The sequence below is a fragment of the Bombina bombina genome, chromosome 12 (genome assembly GCF_027579735.1).
Source record: "Bombina bombina isolate aBomBom1 chromosome 12, aBomBom1.pri, whole genome shotgun sequence".
In the NCBI taxonomy this organism is placed as follows: domain Eukaryota; kingdom Metazoa; phylum Chordata; class Amphibia; order Anura; family Bombinatoridae; genus Bombina; species Bombina bombina.
Window position 1 is genome coordinate 41883136 of NC_069510.1, and position 17605 is coordinate 41900740.

The window sequence follows — 17605 nt, forward strand, 5'->3', positions numbered from 1 at the left end:
AGAATGAAGCAAAAATGATAATAGAAGTAAATTGGAAAGTTATTTAAAATTATATCTTCTATCTGAATCGTGAAATCTAAATGTTGGGTTTCATGTCCATTTAGAAAAATTGGTAAAATCTTTAACATAATACTATTTTTAGGGTAATATAGTGCTGCCATCTAGTGCTCTTGCAAAACTGCTGCCATATAGTGCTCCAGAAATGGGCCGGCTCCTAAGCCTACATTCCTGCTTTTTAACAAAAGATACCAAGAGAAAGAAGTAAATCAGAAAGTTGTTTAAAATCACGTGCTCTATCTGGATCATGAAAGAAAAGTTTTGATTTTTATGTCCCTTTAATCATGTAGGTTAGTGCCAGGAAGGAGGGTAATATGGGAAAAGGATTACCTGTCAGAGGGAATTGGACACTGTTAAAAGAACATTATGGATAAAACAGATATGTACATTAGTCAATTTAAGTTTTGATCAGAACTAGAAGAAATTATAAGACCCGTGACAATACTACAGTGCAAAAAATGTTTATGATTAAGCGACACTAGAGATCGTGAAACGCGTTAGGCATTTATTTAGTGAAATGCTGTAGAAGCCACAGTGCTTACACATATAAACACATAAATATATATGTATATAAGCACATACTGTACATATATATTTACAGTGAACACACAGTCCCCATAAACCGCAGTGTAACAGCGTCTTTAGTGCAGTTTTTTTTCTAACACCCCACACCCGCCAACTTTAACCCCTTAAAACTGCTTTGTGCAGTTATATTTTAATAAAATAAAGATGCTCATATATTTTATTTATATAAATGCACTATACACTTTATTTTGGGGACTTTATTTAATGGTTCATTTTCCTAGCGCAAAATGCTACCGCAAGCTTGTGGTAACATTAACCAGCCGCTTGTAATAGCTGGTTATTTAACGTGTGCTCCTGTTTATGGGGGCACATTAAATTAGCACTCCACTTGAAATCTAGCACTAAATGGGCTCTATAAAATAATATGCTGAGTAGCTTTTCCTCCGTGACAGCGATACTTGCTGCAGTGGGATTTATATTCTACAGTGTCTCCCAGGGGTACATATGTTGGAAACTGTTCAGTGTCTGTAAGTCATACAGCTTAGCACGTGTGTTCTAATAGAACAGTGAACTGCTCTAATTTGTTACAACATTTTACTATTAAACATGAGCGCATTGCTGATACACCCCTGCAATGGAGTTAAAAGGACATAAAACAAGTTGGGATAGAGATAAAATATAATAATATTTACTTTAATTACTTTACCTGCAAATTTATACTGCAGTGTCTCACCATTAACCCTTTCTTTTTAGTTTCTGAAATGTAGAGCTCTAACTCCCCCCACACATTTCCTTCTATGGTTTTGGTAGAATGCAGAAGTTATAGGGATTATTAGCTGGAGCCTGCCTAGAAGCTGTGAACTCAGTTGACATACAATGCCTGTGTCTAAACACTGATAAGGGGGGTGGAGTTGGCTGCTTCAGGCAGCTTAGCTATGTAATTCATTTTGCTTATTTTTGAAAATTATTTTAAAATACTTGCTAGTAATTTTTTTTTAAAAATGTATGCAAGCAATTTTTAATGAATTAGTCCTCTTAGGATATGCACAGATCTCAACCTGTTTTATGTCCCTTTAAACTCTCCCAGAGGAGGACACATCTGGTGATTGACAGCTACTGATTGGCTCATGAGCCATGTCCTGCTTGTGTTAATGCCTTTCCAATCATTTTCTTAAAGGGACATGAAACTCAAAATGTTTCTTTCATGATTCAGATAGAGAATACAATTTTTAACATCTTTCCAATTTATTTACTTTATTCTCTTGGTATCCATTGTTGAATAAAAATCAATGCAGATGAGTGAGACAATAACATGAGGCATTAATGTGCAGCCACCAATCGGCAGCGCCTGAGCCTACCTAGGTATGCTTTTCAACAAAGGATAATAAGAGAACTAAACAAATTAGATGATAGAAGTAAATTGGAAAGTTGTTTAAAATGGCATGCTCTATCCGAATCATGAAAAACACTTTTATTTAAAGGGACATAAAACCCCAAAAATTAATTTCATGATTCAGATAGGGCATGCAATTCTAATTCACTTTCCAATGCACTATTATCTAGTTTGCTTCATTATTTTGGTATCTTTTATTGAAAAACATACCTATATAGGCTCAGGAACAGCACTGCATTACTGGGAGCTAACTGCTGATTAGGTGAGCCAATAACATATGTGTAGCCACCAATGTGGTCAGCTAGCTCTCAGTAGAGCATTGCCACCTTTTCAACAAAGGATACTAAAATAGCCAGGCATATTTAACAATAGAAGTAAATTGGAAATGTGTTTAAAATTGTGTGCTCTACCTTAATCTAGAAGGAGAAATTATGGGTTCCATATCCCAACTTTAAGGGGTTAAACACAATTTGCAATGAGCATATGTTGAATAATAAACTTTTCTAATGCATTAGATCACTTTATTATTATAATAGAATGTCCCTTTAACTAGGTGAAATAAGTCATACTGCAGAACTGACAGGAGTTACATGTGGCACACAGTAAAGGCTCTCAGAGAGGTCAGCTGATGAATCTCTGGGTACCTAGTATGGCAAGTGCCAGGCTGCAGTCAGCACTCACCTTTAATTCTGATACTTGGGTTTGTGAGTCTGGTTGCTGCTTCCTCCTCTTGAGCTGATCAGAAAAGAACAGAAGTTTTAGCTCCACTCAGTACCCCAAAAGCCCTCCCTCATGCTTATACTCACTCCAGAGCTGTCAGATCCCCCTGTATAAGAGCGCTCTCTCTGCATAGGTGACCTGCAAGAAGAGAGGAACCTGTTAGTCACCTTTGCTCCGGTTTATCGCTTTTAAAGGCCATGGGTTCCAGTCCTTCATACCATGAACTGCTCTCCTCTTCCCCCCCTTGAAGTCTTTCACTCTTTTCCATCGTCCTACCTACAGGTCACTATAATGGCATAACAACAGGTGACAATGGCTGGCATGGTTTTGAGTGGCCCGATAAACACATAGGTGCTGCTTTTACAGCTTTTGCTGTTGCCTCTGTCTTTGTGTCCCACAAGACATTTCCGTCACTAACCACGACTTCCTATCTAAGGCAGCTGTCACCAAGCACTGTGGAGGCGCATCACTTCCTGCTTATGCATAACAACACCCTGAGTATTACCTTTACCAAAGCAGCAGCTCCTTTTTCGACACATTTAAATGTGTGACATAAATATTATATACAATCTGAAGCCTTCTAAGTAATGAAATGCTTTTGTGTCACAAGGTGTGTCATATTCTTAGCATTCCTTATTTATCAATGCTGGACCATCAAAGGAGGGTGTCTTAAAGGAATAGTCTAGTCAAAATTAAACTTTCATGATTCAGATAGAGCATGCAATTTTAAGCAACTTCCTAATTTACTCCTATTATCAAATTTTCTTCATTCTCTTACTATCTTTATTTGAAAAAGCAGTAATCATTTTTGGTTCAGAACCTGGGTAGCGCTTGCTGATTGGTGGCTACATTTAGTTACCAATATGCAAGCACTACCCAAGCTTAAATTCTTGCTTTTTCAAATAAATATACCAAGAGAACAAAGAAAAATTGATAAAAGGTGTAGGTTAGAAAGTTGCTTAAAACTGCATGTTCTATCTGAATCATGAAAGTTGAATTTTTACTAGACTATCCCTTTAACTGCTACATTGTCTAAAAAAACTAAATGTATAAGAAAAGTCTTTGACCTTAAAGGACCACTAAACACAGTGGAATAACATAATCAATAAATGCATAATAAAAAGACAATGCAAAAACACTTATTTTGAATGAGTAGTAGAGTCAGTTAGTTACATTTTCCTTTCTAATGCATCAGGTGACAGCTGTCAGCCAATCACAAAATGCATATGCATATATTCTGTGAATCTTGCACATGCTCAGTAGGAGCTGGTGTCTCAGAAAGTGTGCACATAAAAGATTGTGCACATTTAGATAATGGCAGTGAATTTGAAAGTTGTTTACAATTGTGTGATCTATCTGAATAATAAAAGTTTAATTTTGACTTGACTGTCCCTTTTAAGGAGACAGTAAAGACAAAATTAACCTTTTATGGTCTAGATCAGTGCTTATTAAACAGGGTTTGGGACTTCTTGGGGTCCCTTAAGAATATTTGGGGGACCCCACAAGAGGTTCCCTGGTACAACAGTAGTCTAAGATGCAATTACTAACCAAACAGCAGTGAAGCAATTAGGCAGAAAGGCTTCTTCAAATGTACATGTTGTGTAACTAAATGTCTTCAGCTCTTCACACAACTTTGTTCGTAAAGGAAAGTGAATGCAGATAAAATTCTTTATATTAATGTCATGGGAATGTGTGTGTATGTATTAGTGTGTGCATGTATAAGTGTGTGTGCATGTATAAGTGTGTGTGTGCATGAGTGTGTAGGTATGTGTGTGTGTTTATGTATAAGTGTGTGTGTTTGTGTGCATGTATAAGTGTGTGTCTGCATGTATACGTGTGTGTGTGTATGAGTGTGTATGTATAAGTGTGTGTATGACTGTGTATGTATAAGTGTGTGTGTGTGTGCGCATGGTTACGTGAGTGTGGTGGGTGGGTGTGTATATATGTGTGTGTATGTATAATTGTGAATGTCGTGTGTGTATATATGAGTGTGTATGTATAAGTGTGAGTGTGGTGGGTGGGTGTGTATATATGTGTGTGTATATATAATTGTGAATGTCGTGTGTGTATGTATGAGTGTGAGTGTGTATGTATAAGTGTGTGTATATATGTGTGTGTATGTATAATTGTGAATGTCATGTGTGTATATATGAGTGTGTATGTATAAGTGTAAGTGTCAGTAGTGTATTTAGGTTTTGTGCTGCCCTATGCACTCAAAATTCGGCTGCCGCCAACCCCCCCTATTTTGGCCATAATATTTTTTGGCAAGGGTGTAATGTGGTTTTCTTTCAATTGCATTTCCAAAGTAAATGTTCATGTTCAAGTGCGAACTTGTGTGTGTGTTTATGGTGACTTTGTGTGTGTAGTAAGTGTGTGTAATGCAATAAGCGTGTGTAGTGCAGTGTGCGTATATGTAGCAAGACTCAAAAAGTGCTGCCCCCCAAAAAAAAATCTGCCCTAGGCAAATGCCTTGTTTGCCTAGGCCAAAATACGCTCTTGGTGAGTGTTTATGTAATAGTTTGGGTGTTGTAAGTATGTATGTATAAGTGTGAGTGTTGTGAGTTTGTATGTAAAAGTTTAAATATTGTGTGTATGTATAAGTGTGAATGTTGTGTGTGTTTATGTATAAGCATGTGAGAGTGAATGTATAAGTGGGAATGTTGTGTGTGTTTATGTATAAGCATGTGAGAGTGAATGTATAAGTGGGAATGTTGTATAAGTGTGAATGTTGTGTGTGTGTATGTATAAGTGTGTGAGAGTATATGTATAAGTGGGAATGTTGTGTGTGTTTATGTATGTGTGTGAGAGTGTATGTATAAGTGTGAATGTTGTGTGTGTGTGTATATGAATAAGTGTGAATGTTGTGTGTGTGTGTATGTATGCGTGTGTTTGTGCATGAGTGTGAATGTTGTGTGTGTTTATGTATAAGTGTGTGAGAGTGTATGTATAAGTGTGAATGTTGTGTGTGTATGTATAAGTGTGTCCGTGAGTGTTTATGTATAAGTGTGAATGTTGTGTTTGTATGTATAAGTGTTTGTGTGTGAGTGTGTATATATAAGTGTAAGTGTGTATGTATAAGTGTGAGTGTGCGTGAGTGTGTATGTATAAGTGTGAATGTTGTGTGTATGCATAAGTGTGAAGGTTGTGTGTATGTATAAGTGTTTGTGCTTGAGTGTATGTATAAGTGTGTGTGTGCGTGAGTGTGTATGTAGAAGTGGGAGTGTGTATGTATAAGTGTGCATGAGTGTGTATGTAGAAGTGTGTGTTGTGAGTTTCTATGTATAAGTATGTGTGCGTGAGTGTGTATGCATCAGTGTGTGTGTGTGTTTGTGCATGAGTGTGTATTTATGTGTGTGTGTGTGAGTGTATATGTATAAATATAAGTGTGTATGTATGTATAAGTGTGAATGGTGTGTGTGTGTGTGTATGTATAAGTGGGAGTAACATAGTAGATGAGGTTGAAAAAAGACTGAAGTCCATCGAGTTCAACCTATACAAATATAAAATACTTACAAAGAGCTCCAGTTAAAATTAAATAATCCCACTAAAAAGGTGACCCATTTAATACAAGCAATCATATCCATTAATTTTGTTGTCTAGATAGAAATGTATCCAAACAATTTTTAAATGTATCTAGGGTATTAGCATTCACTACCTTCTTTGGTAATGAGTTCCACAATTTTATTGCTCTTACAGTGAAAAAACGTTTCCGTTGCAGGAGATTAAATCTTCTTTCCTCCAACCTTAAATTGTGACCTCTTGTCACAAACAATTTTCTTGGAATAAACAGAGCTTCTGCCATCTCTGTATATGGGTCTTGAATATATTTATATAAAGTAGTCATGTCACCTCTCAAGCGCCTTTTTTCTAAAGAAAACAGACCCAGTTTGGCTAGCCTCTCCTCATAGCTTAAATTATCCATTCCCCTTATTAGCTTTGTGGCCCTTCTCTGAACTTTTTCTAGTTCTGCAGTATCTTTTTTTTGCGATCGGTCCCCAGAACTACACTCCATACTCAAGGTGAGGTCTTACCAGGGATTTATATAGTGACAGAATTATGCTTTCCTCCCTTGAATCAATGCCTCTTTTAATACATGCTAGTATCTTATTAGCCTTTGAAGCCGCTGCCCTGCATTGTGCACCCATCTTTAGCTTGTTATCTATTACTACTCCCAAATCCCTTTCCTCTTCTGTTTGGCTAAGTCTTGTCCCATTTAAATAATAAATTGCCTGCTTATTTTTACTTCCAAAATGTAGAACCTTGCATTTCCCTGTATTAAATCAAATTTTCCATTTACCTGCCCATACTTCTGTACTGTATGTATAAGTGGGAGTGAGACAGCAGACAGCTGCCAGTACCCAAGATGGCGGCAAATAGGTAGAGGGGGAGGTTTAAAGAACTGTTTGGGGGGGATCAGGGAGGTTGGGGGCTAAGGGGGGATCTTACACTGTAGAATATATATATATATATATATATATATATACAGTATATATATTTCTTTTTTAAGACACAATGAGTCCACGGATCATCTTAATTACTAATGGGATATTCACCTCCTGGTCAGCAGGAGGAGGCAAAGAGCACCACAGCAGAGCTGTATATATAGCTCCTCCCTTCCCTCCCACTCCAGTCATTCTCTTTGCCTACGTTAGTGATAGGAAGTGGTAAACTGAGGTGTTAGAATAGATTCTTCAATCAAGAGTTTATTATTTTTAAAGTGGTGCAAGATTGTGCTGCTTTGTTCTAGGGTGTAGCCGTAGTCCATATCAGTCTCTTCAGTAGAGCTTTGGTGGCTTTAGAGCAATAGGAACTTGTGGGACATAATTCTCACTGCGCCTCCCATGTTTCTTGCTGCCCTATTTCCTTTAGTCTGAGGTAAAGCATTGACTCAGCACTTTATTCTCCTCAGGTCGATGTGAGGGAGAGGACCTCTCAAGCCTGGGAGCTGCCTTGCTGCCAGGCAGAAGTTAAGGTAAGTGCTGCTTTAAATTTCTGGGAGAAAAAAGGCTCAGAAATACAGTTAGCACTCATTGAACATAAGGGGCTTTGAGAGGTCTGGCTCTTTATGTTGGGACATTTAATCTTTCTTGGAGTGAAAGTGTTTGGGCAGCGTGATTTTGCAGGCACTGGGGCTGGAGCAAAGCTGTAGGAAGACATACGTTTTTACTTTGTATGGCTCTGGTGGTTTCACATCAGCATTAGGTTGATGCCCACGATGGGTGGTCCTTCCTTTTTTGCACGCCACTTTAGTTGCGCTTCAGTTAACGGAGGCTGAGGGTGGTGCAACATTAGGAGGAATTTGCTGTTCTGTTCTAGTGTTGCATGCTGAGGGCTATCATGCGTTGCTAGTGCAGAGACGGCATTTACTCCTTTCAGCAGCGCATAGTGGTTTACTGCTAACGAGTCGTTTGGGGCTAAAAGGAGAGGAAACTTGACTGGGGTCAGGTAGGAGCACTTCAGCAGTTTGCTGAGGTGCAGAGATGTTATTTTTTGTTAATTCGTTATTTGCTAAACTTGAATGGTTTGCAGGAAAAAATGGAAACCGTTTAAAATTAAAGTGACAGTAACGTTTTTTTGAATAAAATGTTTTGTTTTTTTTGTCAAAATTAAGATTTTTATTGCCCATTTATACTATTGTGTTTCAGTATGGACCAAGGAGACTTGCAGGATGTTACTTGCTCCTTGTGTTTTGATGCAAATGTGGAACCACCAATCCCTTTCTGTCCCTAATGTATTGAGAGGACTTAAAGTTATAGAGAAAAAATATTTCCTGAGCAAAACTTTTCAAAAGTGGATGCTGTCCAAGAGTCTAATGTCGAGATTCATGGTATGCCGCTGCTTTCTCCCCAAGCGTCCCAAATTTTACCGCCCGCACAAACAGTGTCCTGCATTTCTGCTCCAACTACTGTTGGAATTACCTTAAAAGACATATCTTCCCTTATGTCTTATACAATTTCTGATGCATTGTTTGCTTTCCCAATGTTGCAGAGCAAACATAAGAGGAAATCCAGATATTCAGTAAGTGAGGTTTCTAATGCAATTATGGCAGTTTCGGAGGTACCCTCCCAAGCTCCTGAAGAGGAGGGTACTGCGGCACCATCTGATGGTGAAATTTCAGATTCTGAAAGTTTATAACCTTTGACGGACTCAGAGGTTGTAACTTTTAAGTTTAAACTAGAACACCTCCTGAGCCTGTTGCTCAGGGAGGTTTTGGTTACTGTTACGGTTACCCTTAGTCTCGCTGAGAGATGGACCGCTTAGTAGCCTGGATCCCTATTGCTAAAGAGGGGAGAAGCTGCTTTCCATAGTATTCTATATGAGTCTCGCAAATATAGAATAATCTCCCTTAGCTGTAGTACAGCTAGGATACCCTTCTGCCCACAAAAACGAGTCAACGCTGCGATTGAGGGTCAAACAAGAACTCAGCACTGGGATGCCCAGCCTGCTTTTTATTAAGGTTACATGCACACAGGGCACTCCCAGGGGGAGAGGGGGGGGGGGAGCACAAAATCCCCCATCACACATTTAGATAGAGAGCACTGTCCTTTGACAGGCCACAATAGGATTACAGTACTTAAGATAACAAGTTTACAAGTTCATCTTATCAATTAGCAGTCTGGCTCCAGAGGTGATTAGACAATGGGATTGGTTATCCCTAAACTTAGAGCTGAGGCCAGCAAAAATGTGTATTTAGGCAATAGTTTCTAAAAGCTGAAAAAAAAGAGTTAACTCTTTATGAAATGATACTTGTTACGGTTTTCTTGGAGCCCTTCTTAGGCGCTGGCTTGCTGGTTCAGGCATTGCTGCTGGGAAATAAGCTCTTCACAACAAAATAACTAATGCTTCTGTAACAGTGCTCCCTTTCTGTGGAACACTCTGGCAGACACGGTCTGACCCCTTTTCGGGGCAGACTAAGGCTGTCCAGACCGCTGGTTATGCGGGGCTGAGGTCTGTTTGTCTGGACAACCCGTCGGCGTTGCCATTCTGTTTCCCAGGTCTGTAAGTAATGGTGAAATTGAAGGGTTGCAACGATAAGCTCCAACGTAATAGCCTGCCGTTATCTCCAGAGACCCGGTTCAGCCACACCAACGGGTTATGGTCGGTGACCAGAGTGAACTCCTGACCATATAAATAGGGAGTCAATTTCTTTAATGCCCACACCAAAGCCAAACACTCCTTTTCGACCGCTGCATAGCTGACTTCGCGGGGCAGGAGCTTCCGGCTGATGTAGGCAACTGGATGCTCCCCTCCATCTTCGCCTACTTGGCTGAGGACAGCTCCCAGCCCGAACATGGAAGCGTCTGTATGGACGATAAAACGTTTGTTAAGGGCTGGGGCCGCCAAGACAGGAGCGTTAATTAGAGCATTTTTGAGAGCCTGGAAAGCCGTTTCACAGTGGGGAGACCACAGGACCTGTCGAGGTAAGTTCTTCTTGGTCAAGTCAGTCAGGGGTTTGGCAAGTGTGCTGTAGTCTGGTACGAACCGTCTATAGTACCCTGCCGTGCCCAGGAAGGCTAGGACCTGAGTCTTAGTGATGGGGGTGGGCCAATTGGCGACAGCTTCTATTTTGGCTGGCTCTGGTCGCTGCTTTCCACACCCCACCCGGTGACCCAGGTACTGTACCTCGGCCATCCCAAAGTGGCATTTTTCTGGCTTCAGAGTCAGGCCAGCAGCCCGGATCTGATCCAGAACCATTCCCACATGAGCTAAGTGGTCCTCCCAGGACTCACTGTGGATCGCTATGTCGTCCAGGTAGGCGCAAGCAAAACTCTGGAAGCCATCCAGGAGCCTATCCACCAAGCGCTGGAATGTAGCTGGGGCATTCTTCATCCCAAACGGCATTACCCTAAACTGATATAAGCCGAATGGGGTGACGAATGCCGACTTGGGGATAGCCTCCGGGGCCAGGGGAATCTGCCAGTAACCTTTGCAGAGGTCAATAGTGGTCAGGTAATTTCCCCTGGCTATACGATCGAGTAGCTCGTCTACCCTGGGCATAGGGTAAGCGTCCGTCACGGTATTTTCATTGAGCCTCCGATAGTCTACACAGAACCGGGTGGTCCCATCTTTCTTGGGCACCAAGACAACTGGGGAGGCCCATGGACTATCGGAGGGCTCAATTACCCTGAGCTGGAGCATCTCATCGATCTCCTTCTTCATTCCTGTCCTAACTGCTTCGGGGATTCGGTACGGAGCCTGGCGCAAGGGAGCTTGTCCCGGAGTATCTACCTGGTGGGTGGTTAAAGTAGTGTACCCTGGCTTCGGGGAGAAGGTGAGGTGTTTGGACTGGAGGAGTTGGTTGAGCTGCTCCCTTTCAGTGGGGCTAAGTCGGTCCCCTATCTGAACCTGCGCCACTATACCTGTGGGGAGACTCTTTTCTAATAGGTCTGGAATGGGTAAACTGTCGGGGTCTTCCTGAGGGGAACAACATACGGCCGTCACGTTCTCTGGTCGCTCAAAATATTCCTTGAGCATGTTTACATGGAATGTCTTTCTAAGATTGTTGTCATGGCAGCTAGCTATCACATAAGTGGTGTCTCCCCTTTTCTCTACGATCTGGTAGGGACCCTGCCAGGACGCCTGCAATTTGTCTGTCTTCACCGGCTTAAGTACTAACACCTTTTGTCCTATGGTGAAGATTCTCTTTCGGGCCCCCCGATCGTACCATACTTTCTGTCTTCTCTGGGCCAACTGGAGATTAGCCCGCACGGATTTGGCTAATTGCTCCATTCGGTCCCTGAGTTCCAGCACGTATGGCACAATGGGGACACCGTCAGCCTCCATCTCTCCCTCCCAGTGCTCCCGGATCAGGTTTAGGGGTCCCCGTACCTTTCTTCCGTAGAGCAACTCGAAGGGAGAGAACCCTGTCGTTTCCTGGGGCACCTCCCGATAAGCAAATAGGAGGTGCGGCAGGAAGCGTTCCCAGTCTCGGTATTCCTGAGTGAACGTCTTGAGCATTTGCTTGAGGGTCCCATTGAACCTCTCACACAGCCCGTTTGTCTGGGGGTGGTATGGGGAGCTCAGGAGGGACTTAATTTTGCAAACCTGCCAGAGTTGTTGGGTTAATTCAGCCGTAAATTGGGTGCCTCGGTCGGATAGGATTTCTTTTGGAAATCCTACCCGGGAGAACACCTGTACTAGTGCATTCGCTACCGTATCCGCTTGTATGTTGGATAGGGCGACAGCCTCTGGGTACCTGGTAGCGTAGTCCACTACGGTAAGAATGTAGCGCTTACCGGAGGGACTAGGGGTAGCCAGTGGTCCCACTAGGTCAATAGCAACCCGGCTGAAGGGTTCCTCTACAATGGGCATATTTACTAGCTGGGCTTTAGGGTGATCGCCTCGCCTTCCTACTCGTTGACACACATCGCAGGTGTTACAGTAAGTTCTAACGTCAGCGTGCACCCCTGGCCAAAAGAACGTGTGAGTAATGCGGTGTAGGGTACGGGTAACGGCTAGGTGGCCTGCTAAGGGGATGTCGTGGCCTATTTTGAGGATTTCTTGACGGTATTTGTGGGGCACTACCAGCTGTCGCCTACGCTGTCCCCTTTTCTCTGTCCAGCGGTATAGTTTCCCTTTTTCCCATAAGAATGTTTCGTTATCTGCCCCGCCCCCTCCGGTCTCTGCTCGTTCCCGGTACTTTTGTAAGGTCGGGTCAGTCTTAGACTCTGCCTCGAAAGCATCTGGGGTGTCCCAGGGTATGGGGCCTAACCTGTCAGGCAAGGTCGGGGTAGGTCTTACCTGTGTCTCCCGCACTGGTGAGAGCTCTCGCTCCATCCGGGCTTGGGCCCGTGTAGTCACTGGGTCCGCCTCGTTGTTGCATACTGGAGCATAGGCAGAAGTCATGGGGCCCAAATCGTTGCCCAGTAGTACTTCGGCAGGTAAATTATCCATTAGGCCCACGTTCACAGCCCCCTTTCCCGCTCCCCAATCAAGATGCACTTTAGCTGTTGGAATTTTGTACACATCCCCCCCCGCCACTCTAACGGCCACAGTCTGTCCGGATCGCTTGTGCTCTGGCACCAAATGACTCTGTACCAGCGTGATAGTAGCCCCTGTGTCTCGCAATCCCTCGGTAGATCGCCCCTCGAGCCATACCCTCTGCCGATGGTGCTGGCGGTTATCTGAGGCAGCATATACAGGGTCTGCCTCGTGAAGCGGCCCCACATATCCCTCCATAGGGGCCTCTTGGTTAACACAGAGGGCCCGGGCCGGACGATAGGACCCAGAGGGGTAATTGTAATTCCTGGGTGTCTGGTGCGTATTAAGGGGGCAGCTAGCCATGAAATGCCCTGGTTGCTTGCATCGGTGGCAAGTCGGTCTGTGACGCTCAGAGCTGTTATTGGGTGGTCCTGAGTGTCGGACGGGCCCTGTGGGCACTGGGGCTCGGAATTCAGCACGAGGGGGTGCACGGTAAACCTCTCTGGGTTCGACCCGTGCTGGAGCTCGGTAGTTCATGGGTTCGTGAAGACGGGAGTCATAATGTTCATCGGCCAATTTGGCTGCTTCTTCTAAGGTAGAAGGCCGCCTGTCTCGCAGCCATTCCTTCCCTTGCTGTTCCATGCCATTATAAAAATGTTCTAAGAGAAACAATTGTAAAATTTCCTCCCCAGTCACCGCTTTACTTCCGCTCAGCCAGTGATTTGCCGCTCTCCGCATTCGGTGCGCCCATTCCATATGGGTATCGTTAGGCTTCTTTTCCGTGCCCCGAAACTGTCGGCGATACGTGTCCGGAGTTACAGCGTACCGTCGCAACAGTGTCTCCTTAACTAGCTCATACTGTGTCACTTCCTTAGCACCCAGAGTACGAAAGGCTTCCAGGGCTCGCCCGGATAGTTTCCCAGACAATATCGTGGGCCACTCTCTGTTGGGAATCTGGTGCAGGGCACATTGCCTTTCGAAGTCCGCCAAATATTCATCAATCCCTGTCTCGCTCTCTAGAAAGGGTCGAAATGCCGTATAGGGTATCTTGGGCCTCCCAGCATTTTCGACAGGGATGATTACCTGCGGGGCTACAGCATTGCGGTGTGCGTTCGCTAGGTTGAGTTCGTGGGCTCGAGTCTCTCGTATATCCTCGTCCGCCTCCGCCATCAACTGCTGTACCAATTCCATGGAGGGGTTCGGCCCGTATAATGAGAGCCTTTCCCGAACAATCCTGGTTTTTTCGTCACTAATCGTGGTCGGTGTTTCCGCCATTGTGAAGCTCTGATCCAGTTCGTTCAATTCTGCGATCAGCTCTCTCCTCGGCCGGTTGCTGGCGTACCCCCCTCTGCTTTCAAGTAAATCCTTTAGGGTTGTACGCTTCAATTTTTCGTAAGCGCTCTCCATCCGTTCTGTACCTCTCCTAGGAAATCCAGGAAAATCCCGCCGCTGCCGCCAAATGTTACGGTTACCCTTAGTCTCGCTGAGAGATGGACCGCTTAGTAGCCTGGATCCCTATTGCTAAAGAGGGGAGAAGCTGCTTTCCATAGTATTCTATATGAGTCTCGCAAATATAGAATAATCTCCCTTAGCTGTAGTACAGCTAGGATACCCTTCTGCCCACAAAAACGAGTCAACGCTGCGATTGAGGGTCAAACAAGAACTCAGCACTGGGATGCCCAGCCTGCTTTTTATTAAGGTTACATGCACACAGGGCACTCCCAGGGGGAGAGGGGGGGGGGAGCACAAAATCCCCCATCACACATTTAGATAGAGAGCACTGTCCTTTGACAGGCCACAATAGGATTACAGTACTTAAGATAACAAGTTTACAAGTTCATCTTATCAATTAGCAGTCTGGCTCCAGAGGTGATTAGACAATGGGATTGGTTATCCCTAAACTTAGAGCTGAGGCCAGCAAAAATGTGTATTTAGGCAATAGTTTCTAAAAGCTGAAAAAAAAGAGTTAACTCTTTATGAAATGATACTTGTTACGGTTTTCTTGGAGCCCTTCTTAGGCGCTGGCTTGCTGGTTCAGGCATTGCTGCTGGGAAATAAGCTCTTCACAACAAAATAACTAATGCTTCTGTAACAGTTACTTTGGACGACTGTGACTCCACGGTAGTGGTTGCTCATATGAAGTCTAGTAAGTTAGACAGATATTTCGAAGTTCCTTCTTACTCAGACGTATTTCCGGTTCCAAAGCGATCTTCGGAAATCATTACTAAGGAGTTGGAGAGACCAGGCATTCCCTTTTCTCCTTCTCCTATTTTTAAGAAGATGTTTCCCATAGCTGACTCTTTCAAAGAGGCTTGGCAAACAGTTCCTAAGGTGGAAGCGGCTGTTTCCACCTTAGCCAAGAGAACTACTATTCCCATAGAGGATAGTTGTGCATTCAAAGATCCAATGGACAAGAAGTTAAAGGGTTTGCTTAAGAAGATTTATGTTCATCAGGGTCTGCAATGGCAACCAGCTGCGTGCATTGCTACTGTCACTAGTGCGGCAGCATATTGGTTTGATGCGCTGTCTGAATCTCTCAGAATTGAGACTTCCTTGGAGCCTTATGGTTAAAGCCTTGGTCTGTGGACGTGTCCTCTAAGTCTAAGCTTCTAGCTATTCCTTACAAGGGGAAGACCTTGTTTGGACCTGGCCTGACGGAAATAATCTCTGATATTACGGGAGGTAAGGGTCATCTCCTTCCTCAGGATAAGAGAAACAAACAAAAAGGACGACAGAGTAATTTTCGTTCCTTTCGAAATTTCAAGGGAAATTCTTCCTCTTCCTCTTCTAAGCAGGAACAATCTAAGCCTACATAAAGACCCAACCAGTCTTGGAATAAGACTAAACATTCCAAGAAGCCTGCTATTAAGTCCAAGACGGCATGAAGGGCATGCCCCCGATCCGGGACCGAATCTGGTAAGGGGCAGACTTTCCTTCTTCGTTCAAGCTTGGGTCCCTGGGCAATAGAAATAGTGTCTCAGGGATACAAATTGGAGTTCACATTTTTTTTCCCAGAGGCAGGTTTCTGCTTTCAAGATTATCTGCAGACCAGACAAAGAGAGAGGCGTTCTTATATTGTGCAGGAGACCTCTCCACCCTGGGACTGATTGTTCCCGTTCCAGTACAGGAACAGGGTCAGGGTTTTTATTCCAATCTGTTTGTGGTACCCAAAAAGGAGGGAACCTTCAGACCAATTTTAGACCTCAAGAGTCTAAACAAATTTCTCAGGGTTCCGTCCTTCAAGATGGAAACTATTCGTTCCATTCTTCCATTGATCCAGGAGGGTCAATTTATGACAACAGTGAATTTAAAGGACGCGTATCTACATGTTCCTATTCACAGGGATCATCACAAGTTCCTAAGGTTTGCCTTCCAGGACAAACACTTCCAGTTCGGAAGTTCGGCCACGGCTCCCAGTATCTTTACAAAGGTTCTGGGGTCTCTGCTGGCGGTACTTCGGCCACGGGGCATTGCAGTGGCACCCTATCAGGATGACATCTTAGTCCAGGCGCCATCCTTACAGCAAGCAAGATCCCATACCGACATGGTGTTATCTTTCCTGAGAACTCACGGGTGGAAGGTAAATTTGGAAAAAAGTTCCTTAGTCCCAATTACAAGGGTAACTTTCTTGGGAACCATAATAGATTCCCTATCTATGAAGATTTTTCTGACAGAAGTCAGTAAATCAAAGATTATCGATACTTGTCTAGTCCTTCTGTCCACTCCTCGGCTGTCAGTGGCCCAGTGCATGGAGGTAATCGGGCTGATGGTGGCGGCAATGGACATCATCCCGTTTGCGCAGTTCCACATCAGACCTCTGCAGTTAAATATGCTCAGGCAATGGAACAGAGATTATTCCGGCTTGTCTCCTCGAATAACCCTGGAGCAGGAGACAAGGGACTCTCTTCGATGGTGGTTGTCTCTGGATCATCTCTTTTAGGGAACCTGCTTTTGCAGACCGTCCTGGGTGATTGTGACAACCAATGCCAGCCTTCTAGGATGGGGAGCGGTTTGGGACTCCCTAAAGGCTCAGGGAGTTTGGACTCCATTCTGGAGCTGAGCGCAATCCTCAATGCTCTTCTGGCCTGGCCCCAGTTGGCCTCGGCCCGGATAATCAGGTTCCAGTCGGACAATATAACGTCAGTAGCTTACATCAATCATCAGGGAGGAACGAGGAGTTCCTTAGCGATGAGAGACGGGTCGAGCTCCAGGGATCCCCAGGCGGAGCTGATAGATGCTCTGGCGGTTCCTTGGACTTTCAGTCTAGCATACCTATTTCTTCCGTTTGCGCTTCATCCTCGGGTCATTGCTCGAATCAAGCAGGAGAGGGCGTCGGTGATCCTCATTGCTCCGGCTTGGCCTCGCAGGATTTGGTATGCAGATCTGGTGGACATGTCTTCCCTGCCACCTTGGAGACTTCCGTTGAGGAAGGACCTTCTAATTCAAGGGCCCTTCCTTCACCCAAATCTAGTTTCTCTGAAGTTTACTGCTTGGAAATTGAACGCTTAATTTTGTCCAAGCGGGAGTTTTCTGACTCGGTCATAGAGACCATGAGTCAGGCTCGTAAGCCTGTAACTAGAAAGATTTACCATGAGATATGGCGTAAATATCTCTATTGGTGTGAATCCAGGGGCTACTCATGGAGTAGAGTTAGGATTCCTAGAATTTTGTCTTTTCTCGAAGAAGGGTTGGAGAAAGGTTTATCGACAAGTTCCCTAAAGGGTCAAATTTCGGCCTTGTCTATTTTGTTACACAAACGTCTGGCAGATGTCCCAGATGTTCAGTTTTTTTGTCAGGCCTTTGTTAGGATCAGGCCTTTGTTTAAACCAGTTACTCCTCCTTGGAGTCTTAATTTAGTTCTCAAGGTTCTTCAAGGGGCTCCGTTTGAACCTATGCATTCCTTAGATATTAAGTTGTTATCTTGGAAAGTTTTGTTTCTTGTTGCTATTTCTTCTGCTCGGAGAGTGTCAGAACTCTCGGCATTACAGT

The 17605-nt window shown here is 43.9% G+C and overlaps 1 protein-coding gene across 1 annotated transcript in view; it reads right to left on the bottom strand.

Annotated features, from left to right (window-relative positions):
* LOC128643157 (rho guanine nucleotide exchange factor 3) overlaps positions 1-3099 on the bottom strand; it is a 106351-nt gene extending 103252 nt beyond the window's left edge. Inside the window, exons 1-3 of the mRNA XM_053696126.1 lie at positions 2914-3099; positions 2782-2833; positions 2657-2710 (exon numbers count right to left, since the gene is read on the bottom strand). Coding sequence (XP_053552101.1) covers positions 2657-2710; positions 2782-2833; positions 2914-2963 — 156 coding nt within the window. The 5' untranslated portion in view covers positions 2964-3099. The remainder of the gene's footprint in view (positions 1-2656; positions 2711-2781; positions 2834-2913) is intronic.
* Positions 3100-17605: the final 14506 nt, after the last annotated feature.